At 44.8% G+C, this 25,417-nt stretch overlaps 1 protein-coding gene across 4 annotated transcripts in view; it reads left to right on the top strand.

The window, feature by feature from the left end:
- The window catches only part of SH3RF2 (SH3 domain containing ring finger 2), an 81,711-nt gene extending 65,136 nt beyond the window's left edge, over positions 1-16,575 (top strand). For all 4 annotated transcript variants that reach the window (XM_083600227.1, XM_083600228.1, XM_083600225.1 and 1 more), the window contains 4 exons: positions 935-1,105; positions 8,551-8,786; positions 11,437-11,792; positions 14,243-16,575. In XM_083600227.1, the coding sequence (XP_083456353.1) occupies positions 935-1,105; positions 8,551-8,786; positions 11,437-11,792; positions 14,243-14,521 (1,042 nt within the window). In that variant the 3' untranslated portion in view covers positions 14,522-16,575. The remainder of the gene's footprint in view (positions 1-934; positions 1,106-8,550; positions 8,787-11,436; positions 11,793-14,242) is intronic.
- Positions 16,576-25,417: the final 8,842 nt, after the last annotated feature.

Consider the following 25,417-nt stretch of genomic DNA (forward strand, 5'->3'; position numbering starts at 1 on the left):
CTTGAACACACGACCCTGAGATTAAGAGTCTCATGCTGTACTGAATGTCCATGACATATCTGGGGTGGGGGTGAGTTTTGGGTGGTTAGCTACTGAAATGTCATGTGACAGGAGGGAGGTACCCAGGCAACAGACCTGAGGACCAAAAAACTGGTGCTGAATCATTAGGTGTAACCTCCCTGCTGCAGCCTTCCCAGTATGTGCCATTTGGGGCTGATGGAAGTTGAAGTCCAGAACATCTGGAGGATTCCAGGTGGGCGAAGGCTGTCCTACTGCTAAAGGTTTTGAAAGGAATTCTGTTCTTGCCAACTAATTACATAGCTGTTTTATACTCAGCTACATATCTTTCCTTTGATCACATCCACACCATACATTAAAAGCACACATTTCCCCCCCAAGAATCCTGGGATCTGTAGTTTACCCATGACAGAGTGAGACTTCCTAGCACTCTTGGCCAACTAGAATTCTCAGGATTTCTTGAGGGAAGTTGTGTGTCTTAAATGTGTGGTGTGGGCATGACTTTTGTGTTGTTCACCACACCTCTTGTTTGGGCTGGTGTTCGTCTCTTCCTCCACTCATGCATCTGAGTGCATTTCTGAATCCTGACTTTATTGCTTTGGTACGGAGCACATTAACCCAGCCCATTTGGGAGTGCCCTGCCCTGTACATTTTTTACCCATCCATTCAGCATTCTTGATGAGTTGCCTTCCCTCAGTCTTATTCAGGAGCTATTGGGACATTCTTGCATTGTGTAGCAGAAGCGTTGTTTGAAGAGGGCTCAGACACGGTGCTTTTGGTTTGGCAGAAGTCACAGCCACAGATCCCAGCGTGGTTTTGGAGCAGGTAGTTGTGTCATAGCCTCGTCGCATTGCATAAATGGAACTGCCTCTTCCGAGTACGTAGCGTCACTCTTTAATTCATTCTGTTTCACCAGGTGTGTTGCTCTGCACTCCTACACAGCTCACAGTCCAGACGAACTAGAGTTGCAAAAAGGAGAAGGTATCCGTGTTTTGGGAAAATACCATGAAGGCTGGCTAAAAGGAATGTCGCTGGTTACAGGAAAGGTTGGAATCTTCCCCAGCAATTACGTCGCTCCACTTTTCAGGTTTGGTTTATGCTTTTTATATATTGCCAATGGGGGTAGAGGGAGATATGTGAGTACAGTGGTACCTCGGGTTACAGACGCTTCAGGTTACAGACTCCGCTAACCCAGAAATAGTACCTCGGGTTAAGAACTTTGTTTCAGGATGAGAACAGAAATCGTGCTCTGGCAGGGCGGAGGCAGCGGGGAGGCCCCGTTAGCTAAAGTGGTACCTCAGGTTAAGAACAGTTGCAGGTTAAAAACGGACCTCCAGTACGAATTAAGTTCTTAACCCGAGGTACCACTGTAACACCAAAAAAAGTGTCAATGTGGACTTCTGCAGCCCAAATTGAATTTTATTTGGCTCAACATGACTGGATAATGACGGGAATAGGGCTGTAGATCTGCCCACACACATTTTAGAAACTCTAAAGTACAAAAATTCTAAGCAAAATTCTAAATTTATTATAACAATTTGTTAATTGACCTAGCACAAAACAGCTTTGTAGTGGCTCAGTGATGAATCAATGCTAGGGCTAATTTTGTTTCTGTTAAGATAACACAGCTAAAGCCCAGAGAACAGAATGAGATGTTCATCCAAGAGTTAGTATGAATCATCAGTGACACTTTATGGCACAATACCCCTTATTTCATCTGTTTTGCAAGTAATCATATGAACTGTATGGGAGTTTTACCTATGTCTGAAAAATAAATTCATGGTTATTCCTAGCATTAGTGTTATTGCCAGCATCCACTGAATCTGTAAGAGCTGCCATATTGGCCACACAAACTGACCCACAGGGCAGACTTCTTCTTTACATTTGAAGTTGACCTTTTTACAATGCAGCATATTTATTAGTCCATCCAGGCAAGGGCACCAACTATAGGGGGCTCTGGGTGCCACCGGAAGTCAGGTTCTGAGGCTGGGGGGCACACGTGGCATCATGACATCACATGCATTGGGCTCCCATAACCCAGAGCCCAAGTCGGCTCCCCTGCATCCAGGGGATATTTCAGATGAGTCATCAGGAAGCTAAAAATATCTACCATTGTGTTTATGCTAATGAGAACTCACTTTTATATTCAATGTGAAAGAAGGGTCTTGTGTATCTTCTCCAACAGTTAGCACAGAAGGAAGCCGAATAGAAAAATGGTTAAAGCCATAAAATCAACCACCAAGTAATGAGGAATGGGATGAGCAGCTCCCAGTCACCATGCCTCTTTCTAGAACATCTCCTGGAGGCCTTGGTCACTTCATGAAACTGACCAACCGTTTCATCAAACTGAGGGGGGGTTTTATATTTAAAAAAATTGGGCTCACAAAACTTTTTAGCTCAGTCAACTAATGTAACAAAACGCGGCTGGCACTGGGTACCACACTGCGGGGGCCGGCACTTACTGCAGGACCTGCAGCGTGCCCGAGCCACATGTCTCTCCTGGGAGTGACGTGGTGGCTTGGGCACCTGCAGGCTCGACACTGCCTAAACCGGCAGCGTGGGGCTTGCATCTGCCCACTGCCTCTCCCTCAGCGGCCCTACAGCTGAGGGGGAGGTAGCAGAGAGGCTCCACACAGTGCGCCCCACCCCCATGAGCAGCTTGCCCCACCCCTGGCTGCAGGATGCGCGCGCCGCACCGGGCAGCTACGCTGCTGCCAACCGGAGGTTCAGGTTAGACAAAAGCAAGGATGTTTCACATGCCATGTGTCAACGAACAGTAATGCACATAAGCTTTAAAATAGTGTTGGATAAAAAATTGTGGAAGATGAAAGTCATATCCCTATAGTTGTAGTCCCTTTCCAGTCTGTCCTTCAGATACTGGTCCATAGAGGCTCCCAGAAGAAAAAATGAGAGGAAGGGGCAAGTGAAGATAATAATAAATAGAGGGGAAAGAGGAAAGAGTCAGAAACTGTGAAAAAGCAAAGGGTGAATTAAGATGCAGCTTGTTTGTGTCCTCCTGCATCCTCCTTACCAGCAACAAGATACACAGCTATTAATCATGATACCTATCCAAACTGAGCCTCCATGTTCTGAGGAAGTTTATATTTGGATAGTGAAGTTACCTTTGAAGTTCATTACCATTACTGCTTAATTACCACTGACGGAAGCACGCGTCTTCTTGTCACCAGAAACAAATTAGCAAAACATTTATCTAAACAATGTTGATTGAGTCAGATAGAATAAGAGATACCATGACTTAGACCAGCCTTCTCCAACTTGGTGCCCACCAGAAGTTTAGGACTACCACTGGCTGTGACTGATAGGGGTTGGAGTACCAAACTTATTGAGGGCACCAGGCTGAGTTAGACTATAGAAATGCCGGCCGTAAGAAATAACATTGTTGCTTAAAGAGGGCAGACAATTCCATGATGTAATTATTTAGGAATGGCTCCTCTTCAGCAGGTTGGACTCCTGACAAATTAATTGTGGATTGTTCTAGCTTCCAGCAGCACCTATAACAAATAGACAGTGATAGATAGATGACAGTACAGGCAGAATATGTGCAAAGATGAACAACTCCCCAGATCAACTAACTCCATTTTCATATGTAATCATAACAAACCAGCATGGCTCTCTCTCACGCACACCAAACTGCTATGGTAAAACTAAGTTTTACTCAGAGGAGATCCAATGAAATGAATGAATATGACTCAGCCAGATCATTATGCTCAATAGGCCTACACTGAGTACCTCCCTTACTCTGAAGTGAGAGAGTAGAAGAGGCCAATGCCATCATAAAAGTGAGTTGTTGAAGTTACTCCAAGGAAGTAGATGACATGTAGAAATCTAGTCAAATGCAGGCTGTGAATCAAGTTAGAAAAGTGCAATTTTAATGGAGAATATTGATGTGTGTGTGTTTTAAAAAAGTATTCTGGGGGGGGGGGTATATACTGAGTTAAAATCCACAGTGGACTTTAGCCTGCTTCTGCTGTGATTCACCTTACAAGTCTCATCCAGTCTTTGAAAGATTTCCTCTTCATAATAAAGGCAGTTCTGTCTGAAATCACTAGAAACTGCTAAATGCAGTACAATTTCCTACCTGTTTGAGGGTCAGTCAAGTAAGACGAGGGGAGTTGTCATTTCATTATTTTTTGTTGTTTTATTATGGAGTTCTTCATTGTTTAAATGTTATTTGTTGGACTTGTTTTTATAGAGCCTGTAATTTTTGTATAATGTTTTCATTATCCTGTATATTATTATTAGTAGTATTTTATGTCATTATTGCCCTGCTCCAAGACTGAAACATAAAAAGCAGGTGACAAAACAAAGCAAAACATTTATTTTTTCCATGCATATTTAAAAAACAAACAGTAATTTCTATTGCTACAAGTCAGGTTTTGTTGTTCAGGTTTTCAAGAGCCTAGTTAGGAGAATGCAGGAATCTTTGGGTGTGTTCCCCACTCCATGCCTCTCATCCCCCTAGAAACTGATGCTTACCTGTAGCCTATAAGGCATATTCTGCAACTGATCTTCCCAGCACCTTAGCTGAAGTTTGGAATCCCTTCTCTCTTTGTGGACTTACAGTGGTGACATAGGTTACTTGTATCTTTATGGTGAATAGACTCTTCAGAGCAAGCCTGTCGGTTATCTTGTCAGTTAGAGGATGTTGAGTTCAGTTGATTGAGGTTGCACCTATATGGGTGTTTTGCTTGTTAATGAAATACCTGTTCCGAATAATTACAGTGGTACCTCGGGTTACATACGATTCAGGTTACATACGCTTCAGGTTACAGACTCCGCTAACCCAGAAATAGTGCTTCAGGTTAAGAACTTTGCTTCAGGATGAGAACAGAAATCGTGCTCCGGTGGCACGGCGGCAGCAGGAGGCCCCATTAGCTAAAGTGGTGCTTCAGGTTAAGAACAGTTTCAGGTTAAGAACGGACCTCCAGAACGAATTAAGTACTTAACCCAAGGTACCCCTGTACATTGAATCTGGAACTTCATACTGCTGCTGCTGCTACTACTACTACTACTACTACTACTACTACTAATAATAATAATAATAATAAAGCCACAGTTCTACAATGCAATAGGTAATGCAATGTGAAAGGAACGTTACTCTCCAGGACAGAAGCACTAGGTGGAAAGGGTGCTTGGTAGTTACAAGACAAGGAGGTCACCATGGTAGAGGTCTGTGTGCAAGGAGGGAGGGTTGCACAAAAGGAGAGGCAAGGAGACATGGGGCTGAAGGTGAAAACAGGGATGCAAAGTGGAGGTGCAGAATAGAAGCGGCTTCGGAAATGGGGTTGGGAAGATGAAAAGGGAGCTTTATCGCTGCATGAGATGGGAAGGGAATGCTCTAGGGGGTTAATGTAGGGGAACAGCAGGAAGGGTGGGTGAGAAGTGCAAGTAAACATAAATGCAGGGTTTCACAATGGTGAAAAACGTATGATAGGGCTGCCATACATCCAGAATTCCCAGGACATAGCCTGGATTCGTCTTTCCAAAATGGCGTCTAGGCAGAATTTTCAAATTTGGTTAAAATGTCTGGGAGGGGGTGGGAATCTTAACAGCTTTTGTGTCTGGATTTTCACTTTTTGAAATATGGCAAACCTACATAAGGAGATCTGTAGCTTCACAGAACAAAAGAAAACAAAAGCTCTATGGACTTACTTGGGGCCTTGTCATATTTTGTGCCTGACAAAATGGGCAGTAGAAACAAAGGAAAGGAAAGGAAGGACAAGCCGAGTCATTTGGCCAGTGCATCTCAGGCCATAATCCTATATTCACTTGCCTAGGAGTAAATCCCTTTGAACTCAGTGGAAATTACAGCTGAGTAGACATGTGTAGGATTGCACTGTCAACCACGATGCTGAATACAGAGTTAGTTCATATGGGTCTCAACTCTTTCCACATCTTGCTTTAAGTTCAAGAAAACTATTTGTCTTTCTTAGGCACAGTGTAGCTTAAGTTGATTGTGATCATCTCAACCGCAAACGTAAAAACTGAGCAACCCAATATGAAGTACAGGAAAACTGAATGAAAAATGCCAAGTTTTAGTCTTTTGTCAGAGATATGGAATGCCCTAGTAGAAACCTAACTATCCATGTTATTGCTTTTACTGAGGACACACTTTTACTCATTTCTTCCCCTGCTTATATTTCACCACATGAAATTGCTCTGTTTAAATTGGAGGCACCACAGCTACTTTGGGCCTAGAATTATCCCTTCTGCTATCCACTAAACTCCTTCACATTGAAATGAACCAGTGAGTATTCTTCATCTCTCTGGCTCATTTCTCCAGGATATGGCCTCTGAAAACACCATGGCCCTGCTTCACTGATAAAACCAAACAAACAATCAAAAGCAGAGCCCAGAGACTTCGGAAGCAGCTTCATAAAGTGCCTCCATCATGAACACCAATTTAAAGGCCTGCTATTGTGTGTCTTCCTTTGGAAATCACCTCATAATAAATGGATGCCTGGGTTATTTTGATGAATCGCTGCCCCATTATTAAATCATAAATCATTTTTTTCCAGAGCACAGAACAACGACGGGAAGGTAACAAAGGAGTGACAGAAGTTGCTGCCTTTCCCCCAGCCGGCCCCTCTCTCAGAAGAGTTGGCACAAACACTTCTCCATGGCTCAGTTTCTCCTGAGCAAATTAGGAGCACTTAGGAAGGTTATTTAAGCACCCTGCTCAAGGTGGAAGATTGATGGCCTTCTCAGCAATTTAACAGATTTAGGTGAAAGTGCTATGTGGCCTCGTCAGGGAAAGCAGATGCAGAAAGAAATAATCAGAAGTGACAGCAACACACTTTGGGGAAGGGGGGGGCATTGCTTGAGAAATGGAACCACAAGTTGCAAAGAGCACAAAACCTCCCTCAGATATTTCCTTCAGGATCGCTGCCCTTCTTGGTGCTTCATCAATCGGTCCATCTGAATTTAACTCAGGCAGTTAAGAAGAATTGGGAGATCACAGCCCGTCATTTTTTGCCTATTAAGCAGCGCAGGTTGTTGTTTTTCACCACCATAAACTGTGAACAGCAAAACAGAAAAGCAGCAGTTTATAAAATGAAGCAAGATAATTTCACCACGGCTAATTTGATCTTTAGTGGTGCGCTGGTCTCTTCCCTGAGAAAAAGATTAGAGTAGCTTGAATCCACCAAGAGCTCACATTTTATATCTGCTTCCCTGCTGTCTTAAATTTTGATAGACAAAATAAATCCTGCAGCTGCTCTCCTGCTCACCCCTCTATGCAAACTAGAAAAGATGAAATTAACTCTTGATACGTTTGCACATACTTATTACCTTCACTGCTTTCTCCCAACTCCTCATTTTTTTACTTCAAAGTTATTTACTTTGCTCTCTGAAACATTAGTGCACAAAAATGTCCATTATTTGGTCACCCCGCCACCCACCCATTTTTTACTGTTGGCTAAATACCTGCCAACATCAGAAACAGCAATGGAGGAGACTGTCACCTCCACCTGTTGTGCCACCATCGCCCCATACCTGCAATCCAGTAACCTTTTTTTTTTTACATGTACAATTATGAAAAAGGACACTGTACACAACCACAGATTGTAAACATTTGTGCACATTACAGCCGTCTCAAGGGCAAAAAACATTTGGGTGTGGGCTCCTCCAAACAACCTGTTCTTTGAGCGTTCATCCTTGCACAAAGCTTTTATGGAGGTTAGGGCATGTCTGGTCTTTATTGAGCATTTGTTCTGATTTGTTTTGGGGAAGCTATACGACAGTGAGCATTCATCCTGATTTGCTTGTGTCTTCCCGTTAATCATTTGTCCGTTCCACACTTTCAGTGCATTTCCCCATCACTTTCCTAACCACTAAAAGTCAATTTTTGAAAGGACTTTGCACTAGGGCAACAAAGCACATTAATCTGCTCCAACTGCCATAACTTAAATTTTCAGAGTGTGTGTTTGAATCCCTCTCTCAAAATACTAACAGGCTAGAGGCAACCTCGGGCAGTATGTTATCAGCTAACAATGAAAGATCACCCTTTTCTGAGGATTTATTCTTAGCACTAGCATACAAGCACCAGGAGGTTTCTTGTACACATTCAAATTTTCTCACACCACAGAAACATTTGTGCTGCAGATTTGAACCAGAGTAATAAGTAATTGTGAGGTATATTCTTTAACATTCTGAAATGTAATGCAAATGCCCATTAGTTATGTGCCATATTGCATGGTCTATATCATTAAAAGATGGTATGGTGATGATTATTTTGCTGTTGTTGTTTTGTTGGAACATAGTCTCTGTCATTAATATAATTATTGTGAAATTCCTGCACAGCGGGGCGGGGGGGGATTCTGGAGAAAGATTAAAGTGGAAGGATATTTCAGAATTTACAAATGCTTGCTGATCGGATTTCCCACTTTGCCCTTCTTTTTCTAACTAGGTAACAAAACTCCTGGATTTGAATTGTGCAGCTGCATTTGCTCCCTAATTATCTGTTTCTCTCTCTCTCTCTCCCCCTCCCATTTGACTCTCCTAAACAACCAGGAAGTCCTCAAGCTTCCCTGATTCACGGATGCCTTCCCTCTATGCAACTTGGACATTATCCACTTCCTCACTTTCCTCCCAGGGAAGCATCTCAGAGAATGGCCCAAGGCAAAGCAGACCTATGAAATCTGCCTTCATGCCCGCATCTTTGGCCTCACCTGTGAGGAATGTCTCTGTGCCAAGCACCTCAGGGCACACAACTCCGCAGAGGAGAGGACGTGGCAGCAGTAGGAAGAGTAAGTCCTGGTGAGAGAGAGACATATGAACCTGTTCCCAAGTGGCTGAGAGATGACTAGAAGCCTTTAATTAGCTCATTGAAACTCGGGGCTGATGCAATAAGCAGAAATGTTAGGCTAAGCCTCCTGAAGAGCTGGTTGCATGCATACAGCTGGGCTGAAAGCTTGCCTTGCCAAAGGCATGGATATACTAACCAGAGCTAGAGACAAACACATGAAAAAATGTAAAACATCAGACATTAAAAATTTCCTGATACAGAGCTAAATCTCTGTGTATCTCATTGGATATTTGGGGTCTTTGTTTACTTTTTCCCATTAAGAAAAGCTGGGATTGCCGGGGTAAAGTAGAAGTGTTGGCAGCAAATTTACAAATATGTAGTTGTAATATGGAGTTCACCAAGGTTTTTACAGAGCAGTGTTGATTATAGCTGTCCAAAATATAAATGTTGATATTTGAATTGTTTAATGGCCCACAGGTGGGTTTCAGTGGCAACAGAACTATTATTATTTATATAGCACCATCATTGCATGTGGTGCTTTAAAGAGTAATAGAGGTGTGCACTTGTTTCAGAACAAATGAGGGCCCATTCAGTTCACTTTCCCTTTGTTCCGAAATGAATACACAGAGGAATGGAAGGCATTCGGGATTCCCATTTGTATTCATGCCTAGTTGTATGAATATTCAGTGGGATGTGTGGCCAGGTCTTGCGTATATATCTCCAGCAGTGTCAGCAGTGCTAGCAGCAGCTTTGTTATTTACCCACAATGCCCTGGGTGTCATGAATGTGGGCATTTGGGAGGAGTAGTGACCACGATTGTGGGGAATCTTTCTGTATGTGTTTCCTTAACAGGGCGCTGCAGAACACTACAAGGTGTGGTGCACTGTGAATCAATAAAGTGGCAACTGATGAGAACAGCCACTGAAAACAGATCTCCTGCCTAAAACCAATTTTTAAAAATAAAGGAAATAATGCCGCCATGAAACAAGGGCAGTGAAGCCAATGTGAAATCTACAAGTGGATTTCTATGAATTGATTATGAAATAAATGGTGTCTTTAATAATGAAAACAAATTGAAAAAATGGGGTGGGGAAGATGACAAAGAGTTCACGTTCATTCCTACAGATTGACATAGGTTAAAAGCCATGTCCATGGGGAAAAACATGAAGGGGGTGGATGTGAGCAAATATATAAGACACATATTTGGGCTTATATTTCAACCAGAGTCTGAAGGAAGGGTTTAAATCCAAGGCTTCACCAAAATGCACAGGAGGTGCATTTTGAGGCAGTAATGGAAGAAAGTGATGGGTGCTCTAGGAAGCTGCTCCAGGAAGATAGGACAGAAAAGGAGGCAAATGTGTGAACTCTTTTAAAGGAGCAGATTTTGGGGTGACGAATGATGATAAGAATTGGAGGCCATATTCAGGATTATAATGTGGAAAAGGATGGGAAATGGGTTACGATCACAGTCATGGAGATCTCTGAAAGCAAAGACAAGGACTTTGTATCAAATGTACATGGTGGAGACCAAATAGGTTGCCGTATTTTTACTGGCCCTGTTTCTGTTACTTTAGCTGTATAAGGAAAGTAGGAAATTTAGTAGATGAAGATTTTTCTGTCAGAGGGATTAAAGTGATTGCGGGAAACTTCACTTGTTAAACACCCTCTACCTGCTGGTGAAGGACCAGAAAATAAAAGTAGCAAGCTTCCAAAAAAGGTAGAAGGAAAGAGAGCAGGTTTACAGAGGAAGCATTTTTAACTACAGAAACTGGTTGAGCAATTGCAAGTATTACAAAAAAAAAAGCTGTGGGACACCAAATACAACCAGCTTTTTTAGTAAATTTCAGTCAGCAGTTGAATAATTTAGATGTCCCATTAATAAGTTAGTGAAGACCAAATAGATGGCACCACTTCATACCAAGTCAAGCCCTTGGTCCATCTCTGGGGTCCCCAGCATGGCATCCTTGTACCCCATGGTGCCCTTGGACATCCCCCCTCCCAGCACCCACCAAGGCCCTAGATCCCTCTCGGTTTTTGTTTTTGTTTTTAAATTTGGGGTTTGGGCACAAAGGGGTTAGGAATTGCTTGCTTTTGGTGCAGTGTTCTGCATTTTTGAGAGGAAGTTCTAAGCACTGTTCATTTTTCTTCTGTGAGAAGAAGTGGGAATTTTCATAGAGTCTCAGAATTGTATAATTGGAAGGGACCACAAGGGTCATCTTGTAGTGCCCGTGGCAGTTTCCAAAATTTCCAAGTGTGCCTCCAGGCTGGAGACCACCTGGTCTATCTGGTTCAGCATTATCCCGTCTAAGTGGCAGGCAGGTGCTCTCCACATTCTCAGGAAGGAGACTTTCCCCACCCTAGTACCTGAGGTTCTTTTAACTGGCGATATAAAGGAACACGCCTAAAACTTCCTGCATACAGAGCATGTGCTTTCCCAGTGTATTATAGCTCCCTTGCAATTTTCTGTCTACCCTTAAAACTCTAAAAGTATTTGGAGTGACTTCCAACAAGCCTGAGGACTAAAATTCAGCTAAGTACTGCAATTCAGCAATTTTGGCCCACCCTTTTTATATAAAATTTCAAAAATGAGCTGCAAATGGGGTTATTATCATCTTTTAATCCTCATCTCTTCTTGAATTCTGCCTCCCCAGATGGATCTTTACAGAAACCTTTGCAACCAGGAGCTCTTATTCCATTTGTCAACTCCCTCAGGCGAACTCCTGCCACCCAAACACGAGTGCAGCAATCTCCAACATATCAACATATCTCCTCTCTGCCCCGAGGGATTAGCACGGCTGACATGGGAGCCAGGCCGAATTCCTCCCATGATTCTTCATTCATATTAGTGCCCCGAAGCGGGAATAGCCGAGCTCCTTCTGTGTGTAGCTCAGTAATATTGGACACCAAGGAATTGCCTACAAAAAATGAATCATCTCTAAAGCCACCTGCATCTGCTCCACCATCCATTCTGGTGAAGCCAGACACATCCAGGAACACCACTGAGAAGGTAACAGTGGGTCTAATTCACCACAGGGGTACTTTTATATTGCAGGCGTGATTATGAAAAGCTTTGGGGTGCAGGTGGAGATACAGGATATTAGAACTGCAGGACAGGACAAATCCTAGTCAACGTCCCATTACCTGGTAGGGTAGGTGGAGAAGGTCTTCACCGAAGAACTCAACATTACAATGTAATGATTACATTGACTTTTTTTGTTGACAGAACAGGACTAAGATTCTATATCATGCTCTTGTATGTGTCGGTCATGATTTCTCAAGGAGCATATCCCTGTTGTGAGAGCATACTCCCCATTATGTTAGTTTCTCATTAACCCAACATCACCATAAATTCAACATTCAGTGCTCACTCGCTCTCTCACTCTCAACCTGCCAAGATATTCATTCACTTCCCTCTGCAGTCTGCTGGCAAAGATCTTCCATGTCATGGTGGGTTTGTGGATTGAAATGAAAAGATGGAAACTGTGGACATGATTTATCATTGCCACAGGAAGTCTAATTGCTGAATATGTGGTAAAGTTCTTCTATTTCCTGAAGCTTGGGTTTTTGGGATACATCGTCTCAGACACCCAGGCCAAAAGAAAATAGAAGACACAAGGTGTAAAGATAGATAATACAAAAGCAAAATAATAAATAATCACTAAGCATCTACAAAGCATTTGTGAGGAATCAAAGAACTTCACATACATTTTCCCCCTCTGTTCCTTACAAGAACCCTGTAACACAGAGTTGTGTTATACAGTGGTTCCGCTCCTTCCTCCTGGGCCGTGTTCAGAAAGTGGTGGGGGGGGATGAGTGTTCAGACCCCTGGGCTCTCACTTGTGGGGTGCCTCAGGGTTCTGTCCTCTCCCCCATGCTTTTCAACATTTACATGCAGCCGCTGGGAGAGATCATCAGGAGGTTTGGGCTGGGTGTTCATCAGTATGCGGATGATACCCAGCTCTACCTCTCTTTTAAATCAGAACCAGTGAGGGCGGTGAAGGTCCTGTGTGAGTGTCTGGAAGCGGTTGGAGGATGGATGGCAGCTAACAGATTGAGGTTGAATCCTGACAAGACAGAAGTACTGTTTTTGGGGGACAGGAGGCGGGCAGGTGTGGAGGATTCCCTGGTCCTGAATGGGGTAACTGTGCCCCTGAAGGACCAGGTGCGCAGCCTGGGAGTCATTTTGGACTCACAGCTGTCCATGGAGGCACAGGTCAAATCTGTGTCCAGGGCAGCTGTTTACCAGCTCCATCTGGTACGTAGGCTGAGACCCTATCTGCCTGTGGACTGTCTCGCCAGAGTGGTGCATGCTCTGGTTATCTCCCGCTTGGACTACTGCAATGCACTCTACGTGGGGCTACCTTTGAAGGTGACTCGGAAACTACAACTAATCCAGAATGCGGCAGCTAGACTGGTGACTGGGGGCAGCCGCCGAGACCATATAACACTGGTCTTGAAAGACCTACATTGGCTCCCAGTACGTTTCCAAGCACAATTCAAAGTGTTGGTGCTGACCTTTAAAGCCCTAAACGGCCTCGGTCCAGTATACCTGAAGGAGCGTCTCCACCCCCATCATTCTGCCTGGACGCTGAGGTCCAGCGCCGAGGGCCTTCTGGCGGTTCCCTCATTGCGAGAAGCAAAGCTACAGGGAACCAGGCAGAGGGCCTTCTCGGTAGTGGCGCCCGCCCTGTGGAACGCCCTTCCAGCAGATGTCAAAGCAATAAACAACTACCTGACATTCAGAAGACATCTTAAGGCTTCAGGGAAGTTTTTAACGTGTGATATTTTACTGTATTTTTGGTTTTTATGGAAGCCGCCCAGAGTGGCTGGGGAGGCCCAGCCAGATGGGCGGGGTATAAATAATAAATTATTATTATTATTATTATTATTATTATTGTCTCCATGATAAAATAAATAAATGATGACTTCCTTAAATGCACCTAGTGAGTTGATGATTTCTGAATCAGGAACTTTCTGATGCACAGATCACCCACTACTAAGCCAAAATATGTATTTGTGCTGACTCTTAGTACCTTTTGGAGTGGAGTGGACCAGTAAGCAAGTAGTCGAGGAAACTTTTGCATCTCTCAAAACTCTAAGCTTATATGTTACTTGGTTTTACACCAAATGACACTCTAAAATCCACTCAGCTGTAAAATGGGTAGATGATCTATTGGGATTCCGAGAAAGGCAAAGGTGACTGGAAACAGTGCTGACTATATTAGCTGACACATATAATGTACTTTTCAGAAATATGTCCTCCTCTATTTGTTGTTGTTTAGTCGTCTTAGTCGTGTTAGACCCTCCAACTTTCTAATGTTTAGCTGAAGAAAGTGTAAAACTGGCTGTAAAAGAAAATATAAAAGTTGTTTGTTTGTCATGTCCCCAGACAGCAAAGACAATGCTGGTGGCAGCCTTGTTGGAATGAAATAACTCCTGGTTTCTCTTCCCTTTCAGCAAGTGAAAACTGTGAGATTTCAGAACTCCAGCCCACCACCATCCAAGAGGCACAGCTCCCTACCTTTACCCACCCTCTCCAATGAGCAAGGAGGGGTCACAGAAGCACCCAAGAGCCCTGAGATATCAGCTCTCTACTCCCACCATATTATCATCGCTAGTCCAGTTTCTCAGAGGAGGATGCTGCATCCCAAGACCTCATCACTGGACCTTTCTGGCCAAGCAGGCCACCTGACCTTTCCTACAAAAAAACATTATAATAGTATCTCTGAAAACTGAGATGGGTAAACGTAGTTTAGATTGCTTACAGAGGAGAATGACAACAAATGTCCAAAGTGAAGCTAACAACAGCCACCACATACGCCATAGATCTCAGATCCAATCTGTCAACACAAATGTAAGTCTCGTAGAAGAGCTGGGCTTCTTCCAGGCATCTACACCACTGCTGGCTGTGTAGTGGATTGGATACCATTTCCCCCCCATATTGAACAGAAGCATCTTTTTTGAGTGGCTTTGATCTACAACTCAAGCTGCAAGCGTGCATCAGGGATGTGTCGTTCCCCATATGCAAAGACTACCACAAAATTAATTCCATTGCTACAAGTAGATAAAAATATGACAGAGAGGGGAATAGATTGTGAGTATGGCAGGCTATTCAAAAGACAAACTGTTCTAAGAAAAGTTCAGCACTGTACAATGCAATCAGAAAAGCAAACCTGTCAGAAAAAGACTTCTTCTCTATACCTTCCTTTGCCTTCTCTGTACTTTGGTTTTCTTAATTTTATAGTGGATGAAACCACTTCCTATCGCCACCCACCCCCAGCTCTGGCTCAGTTATCAAATTCTCCTTATATTTTGTTTAGCTTCGCAGTATGCATTTAAAGTATGTGGAGATAATTTATATGAGGTTTTGAAGCAGATTTTCTTTTCTTTTTTTAGAAATATAAAATGTTTCCCAGCCTCATCAGTAGTAAATCAAGGGAGATAATGAAACACAATCCATTAACCACATATTCCTAACCACGAATTTTGGATCCTGCTTCCATGGGATTGGCTGACGTATTATAGTGTGAATTGCACCAAGCAAACCTAATAACCCTATGATTCAAAACCAAAACTAATTCCAAGTTATCAAAAACAAACAAACAAACAAAAAACAAATTCACAAATATGCTTTAAGATATGAGAAACTCATCCTGAGAACTTAGGGAGGAAGGTGCATGGTTTAAGACTGAAATCCTACCCACAGTTACTTGGGACAAAGCCTCATTAGAAGCAATGGGATTTACATGTGAGTAAATTAGCATAAGAGCAGGTTACACATGTGAGCATCCCATCTTGTCACATGTAAGCATTCCAGTTGACCTGGAAGTGGACTAGGGGTGGAGGACAACTTCATTTGGTTCACATTTAAAACTAAACCTAATTTGCACCTACCAAACTAACACAGAGATCAGAACATATTCTTAGGATTCTCAACTCAAATATATATATACAGAAAAGATTTTTTAAAATGTACGGTTTATTAGAAATTCATACGTAGAAAGAAATTAAGTATTCAAGTATGTATACGTATTTCCAGTGCTTTTTTTCTTTAAAAAATGTTTAGGGGTACTCTCATTTTGACTCAAGAAAATCACCATTTTGTAGTTCAAATCAGGAAAAATAAATAGAGTAAATGGACAAAAGTACAAAGATCCACAAAATGTTTAGGAGTATGTGTACCCCTGCATGCCCCCAGAAAAAGCACTGCATATTTCAATACATACTTAAATATTTATTTAAATACAAGTTCTTGTACAATCTTTTTTTATATGAAAAGAAATCAGATTGTTGCAAAATGGAACAGAAGGGACTTATGAATGAACACATTTGAAATTGACATGGATTGACCCATCCACCCCATTGTCCATCCAGCTTCCACCTAGGTCCTCCTGGTCTGTAGCCACTCCTCTGCCTGCCTCCATCTTTATCCACAGGCAGCAGCATGATGCTACTGGAAGACCAGCCAGTTCCACCCCGCAGAAGGCCCTTCTTTTCCTCAGGCTCACCTGCTTACCTTATCAGCAGGTCTCACACACACAGTGCTTGCTTACTCCCAGCCTCTCTCGATCTCGCTGGCTAACTAGCCTCAGCAATAAGGCAGAATCAGAAACGCCATGTCATTTTAACCCAGCTACGACTGATGTTTAGAATAGTGCTCTGTGATAGAACGTTGTTTATTTTTCTTCCCACTGCTAGTTCAAAAGCCACGCATTCCGGCCCAAAGCAAGGGAGCATGAGATTTTGTGATGGAACCTGCTGTGTCGTTTCAATAAAAGGTTGGGAACTTACGCTCTTGGATGATTGCACAGAACGAACAAAAGTCACACAATAGATGTTTGCCGCTCACTCCAGGTTGGACAACACTTGAGGGGAAGAGTTTTCATTTGGAATCAGAACGAGGGGTTGCTAGGAGTACCTGTTGGCTTAACATCAACCACATTTTCATCTTCATTTGTAGCAAAATGCCACATTGACCCCTATTTCGGAGGCAACCTACCTTCGGAGCCAAAATGAATCCCCATATTGCTCACAGAACCAGTTTTCTGACCTTTGTAGAATTGTGCTCTTTTATTTACCCATGTTCGTTTTGTGAAGTCAAGTATGCTTTAATCTTCCCGGTGCATACAGAGTGCAGAGGAGAAGTTCACAAACTACTGAATGCTTAATGAATAGAGCAAAATGATAAGGTAAGGTAAAGGTAAAGGTAAAGGACCCCTGGATGGTTAAGTACAGCCAAAGGTGACTATGGGGTACGGCGCTCATCTCGCTTTCAGGCTGAGGGAGCCAGTGTTTGTCCACAGACAGCTTTCCGGGTCATGTGGCCAGCATAACTAAACCACTTCTAGCGCAACGGAACACTGTGACGGAAACCAAAGCGCACAGAAGCGCCGTTTACCTTCCCACCACAGTGGTACCTATTTATCTACTTGCACTGGCGTGCTTTCAAACTGCTAGGTTGGCAGGAGCAGGGAAAGAGCAACGGGGATTCGAAGCACCAACCTTCTGATCAGCAGGCCCAAGAGACTCAGTGGTTTAGACCACAACGCCACCCTAGCAAAATGATAAATGAGGCTGATGATTCTAGCTAAGCAACATTTGTTTCAGGTGTATTTCACGCATGCCTTTCATATGCAGCTGTGTTTGGTGGGAGAGCATATATCCCTCTACAGCAGCAGGGAGGTCCTCGAATGCAACCCTCTAAGCCTCTCTATCTAGCCCTTCAGACTCTCCCCACACCACATCTTCTCCTCGGGCCACACCTCTTACCAACTCTGCTTTGCACCCTTGAGTAATTTCTCCTGGGTGGGATGTGTCCATGAACTCTGATAATGACTCTTGCTTCTCAGGAGGCTAGAGAGGGGTGTATGTCAGTACTCACCTACTGGGCAAAGTTAAATGGGGATGAGGGTGTAGCTCAGTGACAGAGCATCTGCTTTGTATGCAAACGGTCCCAGGTTCATACCCCAGCATCTCTACGTAGGGCTGGAAGAGACCCTGAAACCCTAGAGAGCTGCTGCCAGTCAGATTAGCCAATACTGAGCTAGGTAGACCAATGGTCTGATTCAGTATAAGGCAGCTTCCAACGTTCTTCATGTACATTCGTTTCCTTGTCCATTTTTGCCTCTGGCCTCACCCACCACTGGCATGTGGCCCTGGAAGGTTGACCACAAAGGAATACAGCCATCAGGCTTAAGAAGGTTCCCTTACAGGATTATGTATGAGGAGGAAAGGTCTGTAATCCCCTGCCTATTCACACCAGGATGTGGACTGGGGGGCCCATGCCTACCATTTGCTCTTTCAAAAACACACTCACAGAATTGTTAACTGGACAAAGGGTGTCACACCCCAATTGCTAAGAAATATTTTGGAATCGGAATGTATCTTGGTCAACCTAATAATAATAATAATAATAATAATAATAATAATAATAATATATTTATGCACCAGGGATACTCAGCCTTCATTCTGTGTCCACAAAAGCATCCAACGGCATAAACTCTTTCCGAAACCGGGTCTTTGGGAGAGAGGGTCACTTTGAGTTCCTCACTATATATAATGTGCATACACATTCATGAGACTCACTTAGGCCAAAAATATCCACTGCTCAAGAAAAAAATATGCAGATGGAGCCACTGGCAAATGCTCTGCTCACTGAAAATAGTGGTGGGTAGATGCCAGCTGGGGGAAGCCAACAGAAAAACATGGTAAAGTGGGGCTGGCATTATTTTTTTTGGGGGGGGGAGACTCCTCTTTCGTCCATTTGCATTAGTGTGCTTGTTTCAAAAGCCAAAGCTGGCTAATTCGGCAATGTCGGGGTTTGCGGAGCTGGAAGGGCAGTTTTGCTGCATCAGATGAGGCCCATGGGCCAAAGATCTGACAGGTCTGATGCAAAACCATGACAACCTTATGATTGCTTGCCTTGAAACAGCAGGAGCCCTGGCACTGGGAAAGCTTTAGCTTACTATATGCTACTGTAATTATCCGCCAAGAGGAGTCATTTGAAAATAAAGAAAAACCTTTCCAGTTCATCGGAAGCAGCTGCTCAGTGCTGGTGCTGTGGCAGATAGGAAAACAAAGCTCATTGCCTTCCCAAATCAAGCTTTCCCCTGAATATAGAGCAGACTAAGCTAAAGCATGAAGGAGCCACACCATGTCGATTCAAATTACTGAATTGCTATTTGCCATGTATGCCCTGTTTTTCAACCTCATGGTGCTTTACGCTCAGTATCTCATTTTCCCAACACGTAAGTTAACTCATGATTCTTCCCATTTTACAGAATAAGAAGGGAGGATGAGTGTGACTTATCCTAGCAGAGCTATTTTCCATGTTGAGGCAGATCTAGAATTACAAACACAGGTTTCCTAAATCTCAAACCCAGTTCATGCAACTGGACCTGGATGTCTGCCTTCACAAGAACCCCAGGATGCTGAAAAAGTTGAAGATTAATGGTGCTTAATATATAATTTGGACCAGCAACACCTCCACACATCTTGAATAAGGATGGATGGAGGTGTTGCTGGTCCAAATTATATATTAATTTATAATTTGCATACATCTTCTACTGATGGGTTACAAGCCACAATTGGGTTGTGCCTTGACCTAGAGTGAGTAAACTTGGGATGAAAGATTGTGTCAGCCCATATATAACCAAAAGATCGCTGTGGTCTGCAGGTGAGGGCTTCCTGCAGATATCATCTTCTCAAGATGTCCCTTCTGCACAGCATAGGAATTGGGGCCTTTAACATAATAGCACCTACCCTTTAAATTCCCTCCTGTTAAATATTAGAGGCCTCCTCTGTTGACATTTTGGCACCTACTGAATACCTTCTTCTAACAAGCCTTTTAAGCCGAGATTTTTCCCAGTCTGCATCTGTATATACATAGTTTTTAGATGATTTTAGACATGTGTTAATTGTTTTAGCATTTGTGCAGCTGCCGCCCTGGGCTCCTTCGGGAGGAAAAGTGGGATATAAACTGAAGAAACAACAACAGGTCAGGGAGGAAAACTGGAAGGGGCATTCTTTGGGTTTCTCTTCCGGCAGGAAAATATTTTAGGCTAGTACTGTTTTTGCTGCGCAACAACATTCCTGACACTTGTGCAATCCACATACAGGCTGCTCATCCCTGCTCAGTAATATCCATATGATGGATGGAGCAAACATGGCTCAAGAACAAGCAACTGGCTGTGTTGCCAAACCCCGCCTCCCCCCCCCCAAGATGGTATCTCTTTCATGTACTACATTCCACTGACAATTGGGAGAAACTAGAGCTGGGGTGATGGACCTGGAGCCGTCCAGATGTTGGATGCTTGATCATTGGTCATGCTGCCTAAGGGGCTGGATGAAAGTTATAGTCCAACAATATTTGGAGGGCCACAGGTTCTCCATCCTGGAAAGGAGAGGGGGAAAGCAGTTTCTAAGGCCGCCAAACAATCCTGAGGGGTGTTGTGAGGGACTCAACAGAAGATTTCTTTCCAGTATCTTCAGGCAAGCAATAGTAATAATAATTGGAAAAAAGTTAACCTTCAGATTTATCCTCCAGGAAAAGAATCAGGCCAAAAAGGATTATGGGAGTACTTCCTACAGCAACATACTCATTCCAAGGGGTTAAAATAAGATAGCTAAATAGAAATATACTAAGCTCTCTCTCTTTTTCTCAGTTTTAACCACTCCTGCTGAGAGATTTCAAAGAAGCCCCTGAGGACTTAGTTTTCAGAAGTGTTGAGAAACTTCTAAGCTCTCAAGGACAGATATAAGGTTTGCAGGGAACCAGAACTCCTAAAATAGATATCAAATATAAAATCATCCAGCATATCCAGCTAAAGCCACACACACCCCAACCCATGAGTTTCATCTTGCACATCTTTATTGCGCAGACTTGCTAAATCTCAGGTAGCTATTGAACCAGTTCTCAGGACTTCAAGGTCTCTACAACTTCTAGCCTAGGTGTGGGGACCTTTGGCCTTCCAAATATTGCTGAGCAACAGCTCCCATAATCCCTAGCCCTTGGCTATGCTTGCTAGGGCTGATGAGATTGGAGTTCAGCAACATCTGGGGGGCTAAGGATCCCCACTCCTACTCTAAGCCAACATGGTGGTCCCCAGCTGTGTTGGATGACAACTCCCATCAGCCACAGTGAACATGGCCAAGGGTCAGAGATTATGGAAGTTCTCATCCACACCATCTGCAGCTACCTCTGCTCTGGACCATCCTGCACCTACAGATAATAAGCTACATTAAATCATCAGCAAGACATTAAAGGTGTCCCAGTTCAGGCACAATGTTGCAGATACACAAAGAACATGCCTGCACTGGCGCTGGCTGTTTCTGCCATTGTGATGACACCATCTGCAACAAGGAAACAGGCTACTACGCTGATTACATGGATCAGAAATGCCTGGGGAATTCATTTACGATTCCAGTTTGACCACCACACTTGCACTTGGGAGCACAACCAAGCAAAAAGCTCTTGCACTCCTGGTTCAGCACCTTGAGCAGTAACTTTCTGGCGCCTCATCTCAGAACTGCTATCTGGACCCAAAGGATGCATGAATAGATAGTGCGAGATGAAGTTACAGAGTGTGGGGCTGCGGTCCATAGGGGTGTGGTGTGTGCTGGATGTGTATTGGTTCCTTTTCTTGAAACCAGTACACAGATGCACTCTGAAAGATGAGAGACATTTCATATGGCCTATAGGACAAGTGCCACTTTCTGCTGTCAAAAAAATCAACTGGATACTGAAACTTTGATGAGTGCAGTCCAACTGTCACCCATATAATGAGAACACCGTCGAATGTGTTCCCACCCACAGTGATAGCAGGATCAGGTGGGAAAGAAAATGCTTGGGGTTTGGGGAGTGTTTGTTTTTTGCTTACATCTAGTCATATGAATTTAAAAGCAGGGAGAAGGGAAGAAAACAATGATGAAATAGTTCCATGCTGTTCTACAAAAAGCCTCTATTTTGAGGCAGGGCAGGAGATATCTAAAGCCGGCTACTTGTGGAGGATGCATCAGCGCTTTGATGCCATGGTGATAGGTTCCTTAGAAAGACCAAAAATAGAGCAAGATGGATGAGAGGAGTTCAGAGAGGGGGTGGACACGTTTTACAGTGATGGATCTTTTTTAAAGACTGCAAAATACACCCACTTTCCTGGTTTAATAACTGTCTTTTCCTCAAAGAAGAGAGAAGAACGAGGAACAGTGACTATTGCACCTTTGGTGGAAAGGAACAGTAATATGTTGAAGGAAGGTGCCGCCCACTAACCATTTGGGAAGGGCAAAGTCACATAAGCAAGGCCTTGAACTCTGCTGCTCCCCTGCTTGAAATGAAGCTGGTGTTCAAATAATCACTGAAACAGATATAATCAAGCCGACACAGAATTCCACAAAGCTCAGAGTTAACCCTTAGCTAGGTCATATCCACACATTTTGGGAAGAAGGGTTATGTCAGGGAACTGCCATCAACTCAGAGGTGAGAGGTGGAAGGGCAGTTGGGTTACAGGGAGTCTCCAAAGATCGTGAGAAGCAGCACTTCCTCGGTGGAGGAGGGAAGCCACACCTCCAGTGGGAAAGGTGTGCAGGGCTCGGAGGATGCAATGGAGAGCCACAGCACCGAGTATGAACAAAGCGGGGGGGAGGCAGGTCCCCCTCTGCCCACACCCTCTTTGCGCAGTTGGTTTACGCGCAGAGAGGGGAGGCGTAGGATGGGGGTCAAAAGACTACTCTGCTGGGGAGGACTGCAGGGCCTGCTCCCTTCCAGGGCCTTTTCCAACTGGCCCAGGGGGCGTGGCCCAGGCCCTCTCTCCCAGCTATAAAGGGACTCCTGCTGCAGTGAGGCCTCGGACCATCGGCTGGGTGAGGACTGCAGGGCCTGCTCCATTCCAGGGCCTTTTCCAACTGGCCCAGGGGGTGTGGCCCAGGCCCTTTTTGGAACAAACTTTTTGGGAAGGGTGGGAAGTGTTCTGCCATTGCTTCCCTGTTCCAGGGGGTTAATGTGCTTTAAAATGTCCTCAAGCAGTCGGTGGCAATTTAAATTTTTATTTCTTTTTTTCTTTTTTTCCTTTGTTGGGGGTGGGTGGAATGGATATTTGGTTGGGGATTAATTTTATTATAATTGTTCTGTTCTTTTTTGTTGTTGTTGTTTTATTGGTTCTGTATAGTTTGCGTTTTGTTTTTAAGGGGCGGGATCAGGGCTGCCTGGGAGTGGGGCCTCAGCCAACACGATGGCTGGGACAAGTTCCACAGGGGGGGAAGCACTGGGACATCCGATCTCGGTGATCATGGGCAGGAGGCGGAGTTACGCTAAGACCAGACCATGTCATTACCGAGGAGGCAGGTTTAGTCGTTGTTTGAAGACTATCCCTGCCTCCGGGTCTGGCCTTGACCGGATGGATACTGGAATCAACAGGGGAAACCTACATGACCTGAAGGTGTTGCTGTGTAATGCCAGGTCAATGATGAATAAAACCACTGCCATCCACGACCTGATTGTGGATGGAGGATTTGACCTGGCATGTGTGACAGAGACCTGGTTGGAGGAAGCAGATGGGCCTGTCCTTGCCGCTGCTTGCCCACCAGGTTTCTCTTACGCACAGCAACCCAGGTCATGTGGGCGGGGAGGGGGGGTTGCAGTGATTTTTAGGAAGTCACTAGCTTGCACCAGGCGTCCTACTGGGAAGATCCAGTTTTCTGAGTGCATGTTCTGGAAGTTGGGCAATAGGGGCAGTACAGGATTCCTATTGGTGTACCGGCCTCCCCGCTGCACCAAGGATTCCCTGTCTGAGCTGCTTCAGGTCGTGGCGGATTTTCTCCTGGAGACACCTAGTTTGGTTGTCCTAGGGGATTTTAACATCCATGCCGACACGACCTTACAAGGGGCCGCTCGGGACTTTGTGGAAAGCATGGCCTCCGTGGGGCTGTCCCTGAATAAGTTTGGCCCAACTCATAGTCATGGACATGCCTTAGACCTGGTGTTCACCTCTAGTGACGTGGGTGATCTGACACTAAGTAAAAGTGAAACAAAAGAAGTGCCATGGTCAGATCACTTCCTGGTGCAACTGGACTTCTCCGCGACCCTTCCCCTCTGCAGGGAGGTGGGACCAATTCGGATGGTCCGCCCCCGCCACTTAATGGATCCAAATGGTTTCCAGAGAGTGGTAGGGGATGCTCTATCCCATGTTGATGGCCTTTCAGCTGATTCCCTGGTGGCCCGCTGGAATGCGGAGTTAACCAGGGCTATCGACTGTCTGGCTCCGAAGCGCCCTCTCCGATTGCATGGAGCCCGGACAGCCCCGTGGTTTTCTTCGGAGCTGAGGGCGATGAAACAATCGCTGAGACGGCTAGAGCGTCGGTGGCGGAAAACTCACTCCGAATCTGACCGGACACAGGTTAGAGCTCAACTTCGAGCCTACCAAGTGGCGATAGCGACGGCGAAGAAGACTTTCTTCACCGCCTCTATTGCATCTGCAGAAAATAGTAGCAGGAGACTCTTTCAGGTGGTTCACAATTTAACGGAACCACCTTTACCACCGGGGCCTTGTAAAGACCCCAAGATCTCCTGCAACGATTTTGCAAAGTTTTTTGCAGATAAAATCACTCATATTCGGAGGGAGCTAGACACCACCGTGGGAGCAGGGCTGGGGCGGGAGAGTGCTAGAGCTCTGTCTGGTCAAGTTGCATGGAATCAATTTCAATCCGTTACCCCCGAGGATGTGGACAGGCTGCTTGGACGCGTGAAACCAACCACCTGTCTCCTTGATCCTTGCCCATCCTGGCTAATAAAAGCAAGCCGGGAAGGGCTGGGCGATGGGCTCTGCGGGGTGGTGAATGCTTCCCTCTGTGAGGGAACATTCCCAGATCCGCTGAAAGAGGCGGTCATTAAACCGCTTCTTAAAAAACCATCTTTAGACCCGGCCAGTATGGCCAACTATCGCCCAGTCTCAAATCTTCCATTCTTGGGCAAGGTGATTGAGCGCGTGGTTGCTGAACAACTCCAGGCACGCCTGGAGGATGCGGACCATTTGGATCCCTTCCAATCAGGATTCAGGCCTCATCATGGGACTGAAACTGCCTTGGTCGCGCTGGTTGATGATCTCCGGCGAGCTAGGGACAAAGGTGAGAGTTGTTTCCTAGTTCTGCTGGATCTCTCAGCGGCCTTTGATACAATCGACCATAACATCCTTCTGGACCGTCTAGAGGGGCTGGGAGCTGGGGGCACTGTTATGCAGTGGTTTCGCTCCTTCCTCCTGGGCCGTGTTCAGAAAGTGGTGGTGGGGGATGAGTGCTCAGACCCCTGGGCCCTCACTTGTGGGGTGCCTCAGGGTTCCGTCCTCTCCCCCATGCTTTTTAACATCTATATGAAGCCATTGGGAGAGATCATCAGGGGGTTTGGACTGGGTGTCCATCAATATGCAGATGATACCCAGCTCTACCTCTCTTTCAAATCAGAACCAGTGAAGGCGGTGAAGGTCCTGTGTGAGTGCCTGGAGGCAGTTGGAGGATGGATGGCGGCTAATGGATTGAGGTTGAATCCTGACAAGACAGAAGTACTGTTTTTGGGGGACAGGGGGCGGGCTGGTGTGGAGGACTCCCTGGTCCTGAATAGGGTAACTGTGCCCCTGAAGGACCAGG

This window comes from Podarcis filfolensis (assembly GCF_964270895.1).
Source record: "Podarcis filfolensis genome assembly, chromosome: 2".
Classification (NCBI taxonomy): Eukaryota; Metazoa; Chordata; class Lepidosauria; order Squamata; family Lacertidae; genus Podarcis; species Podarcis filfolensis.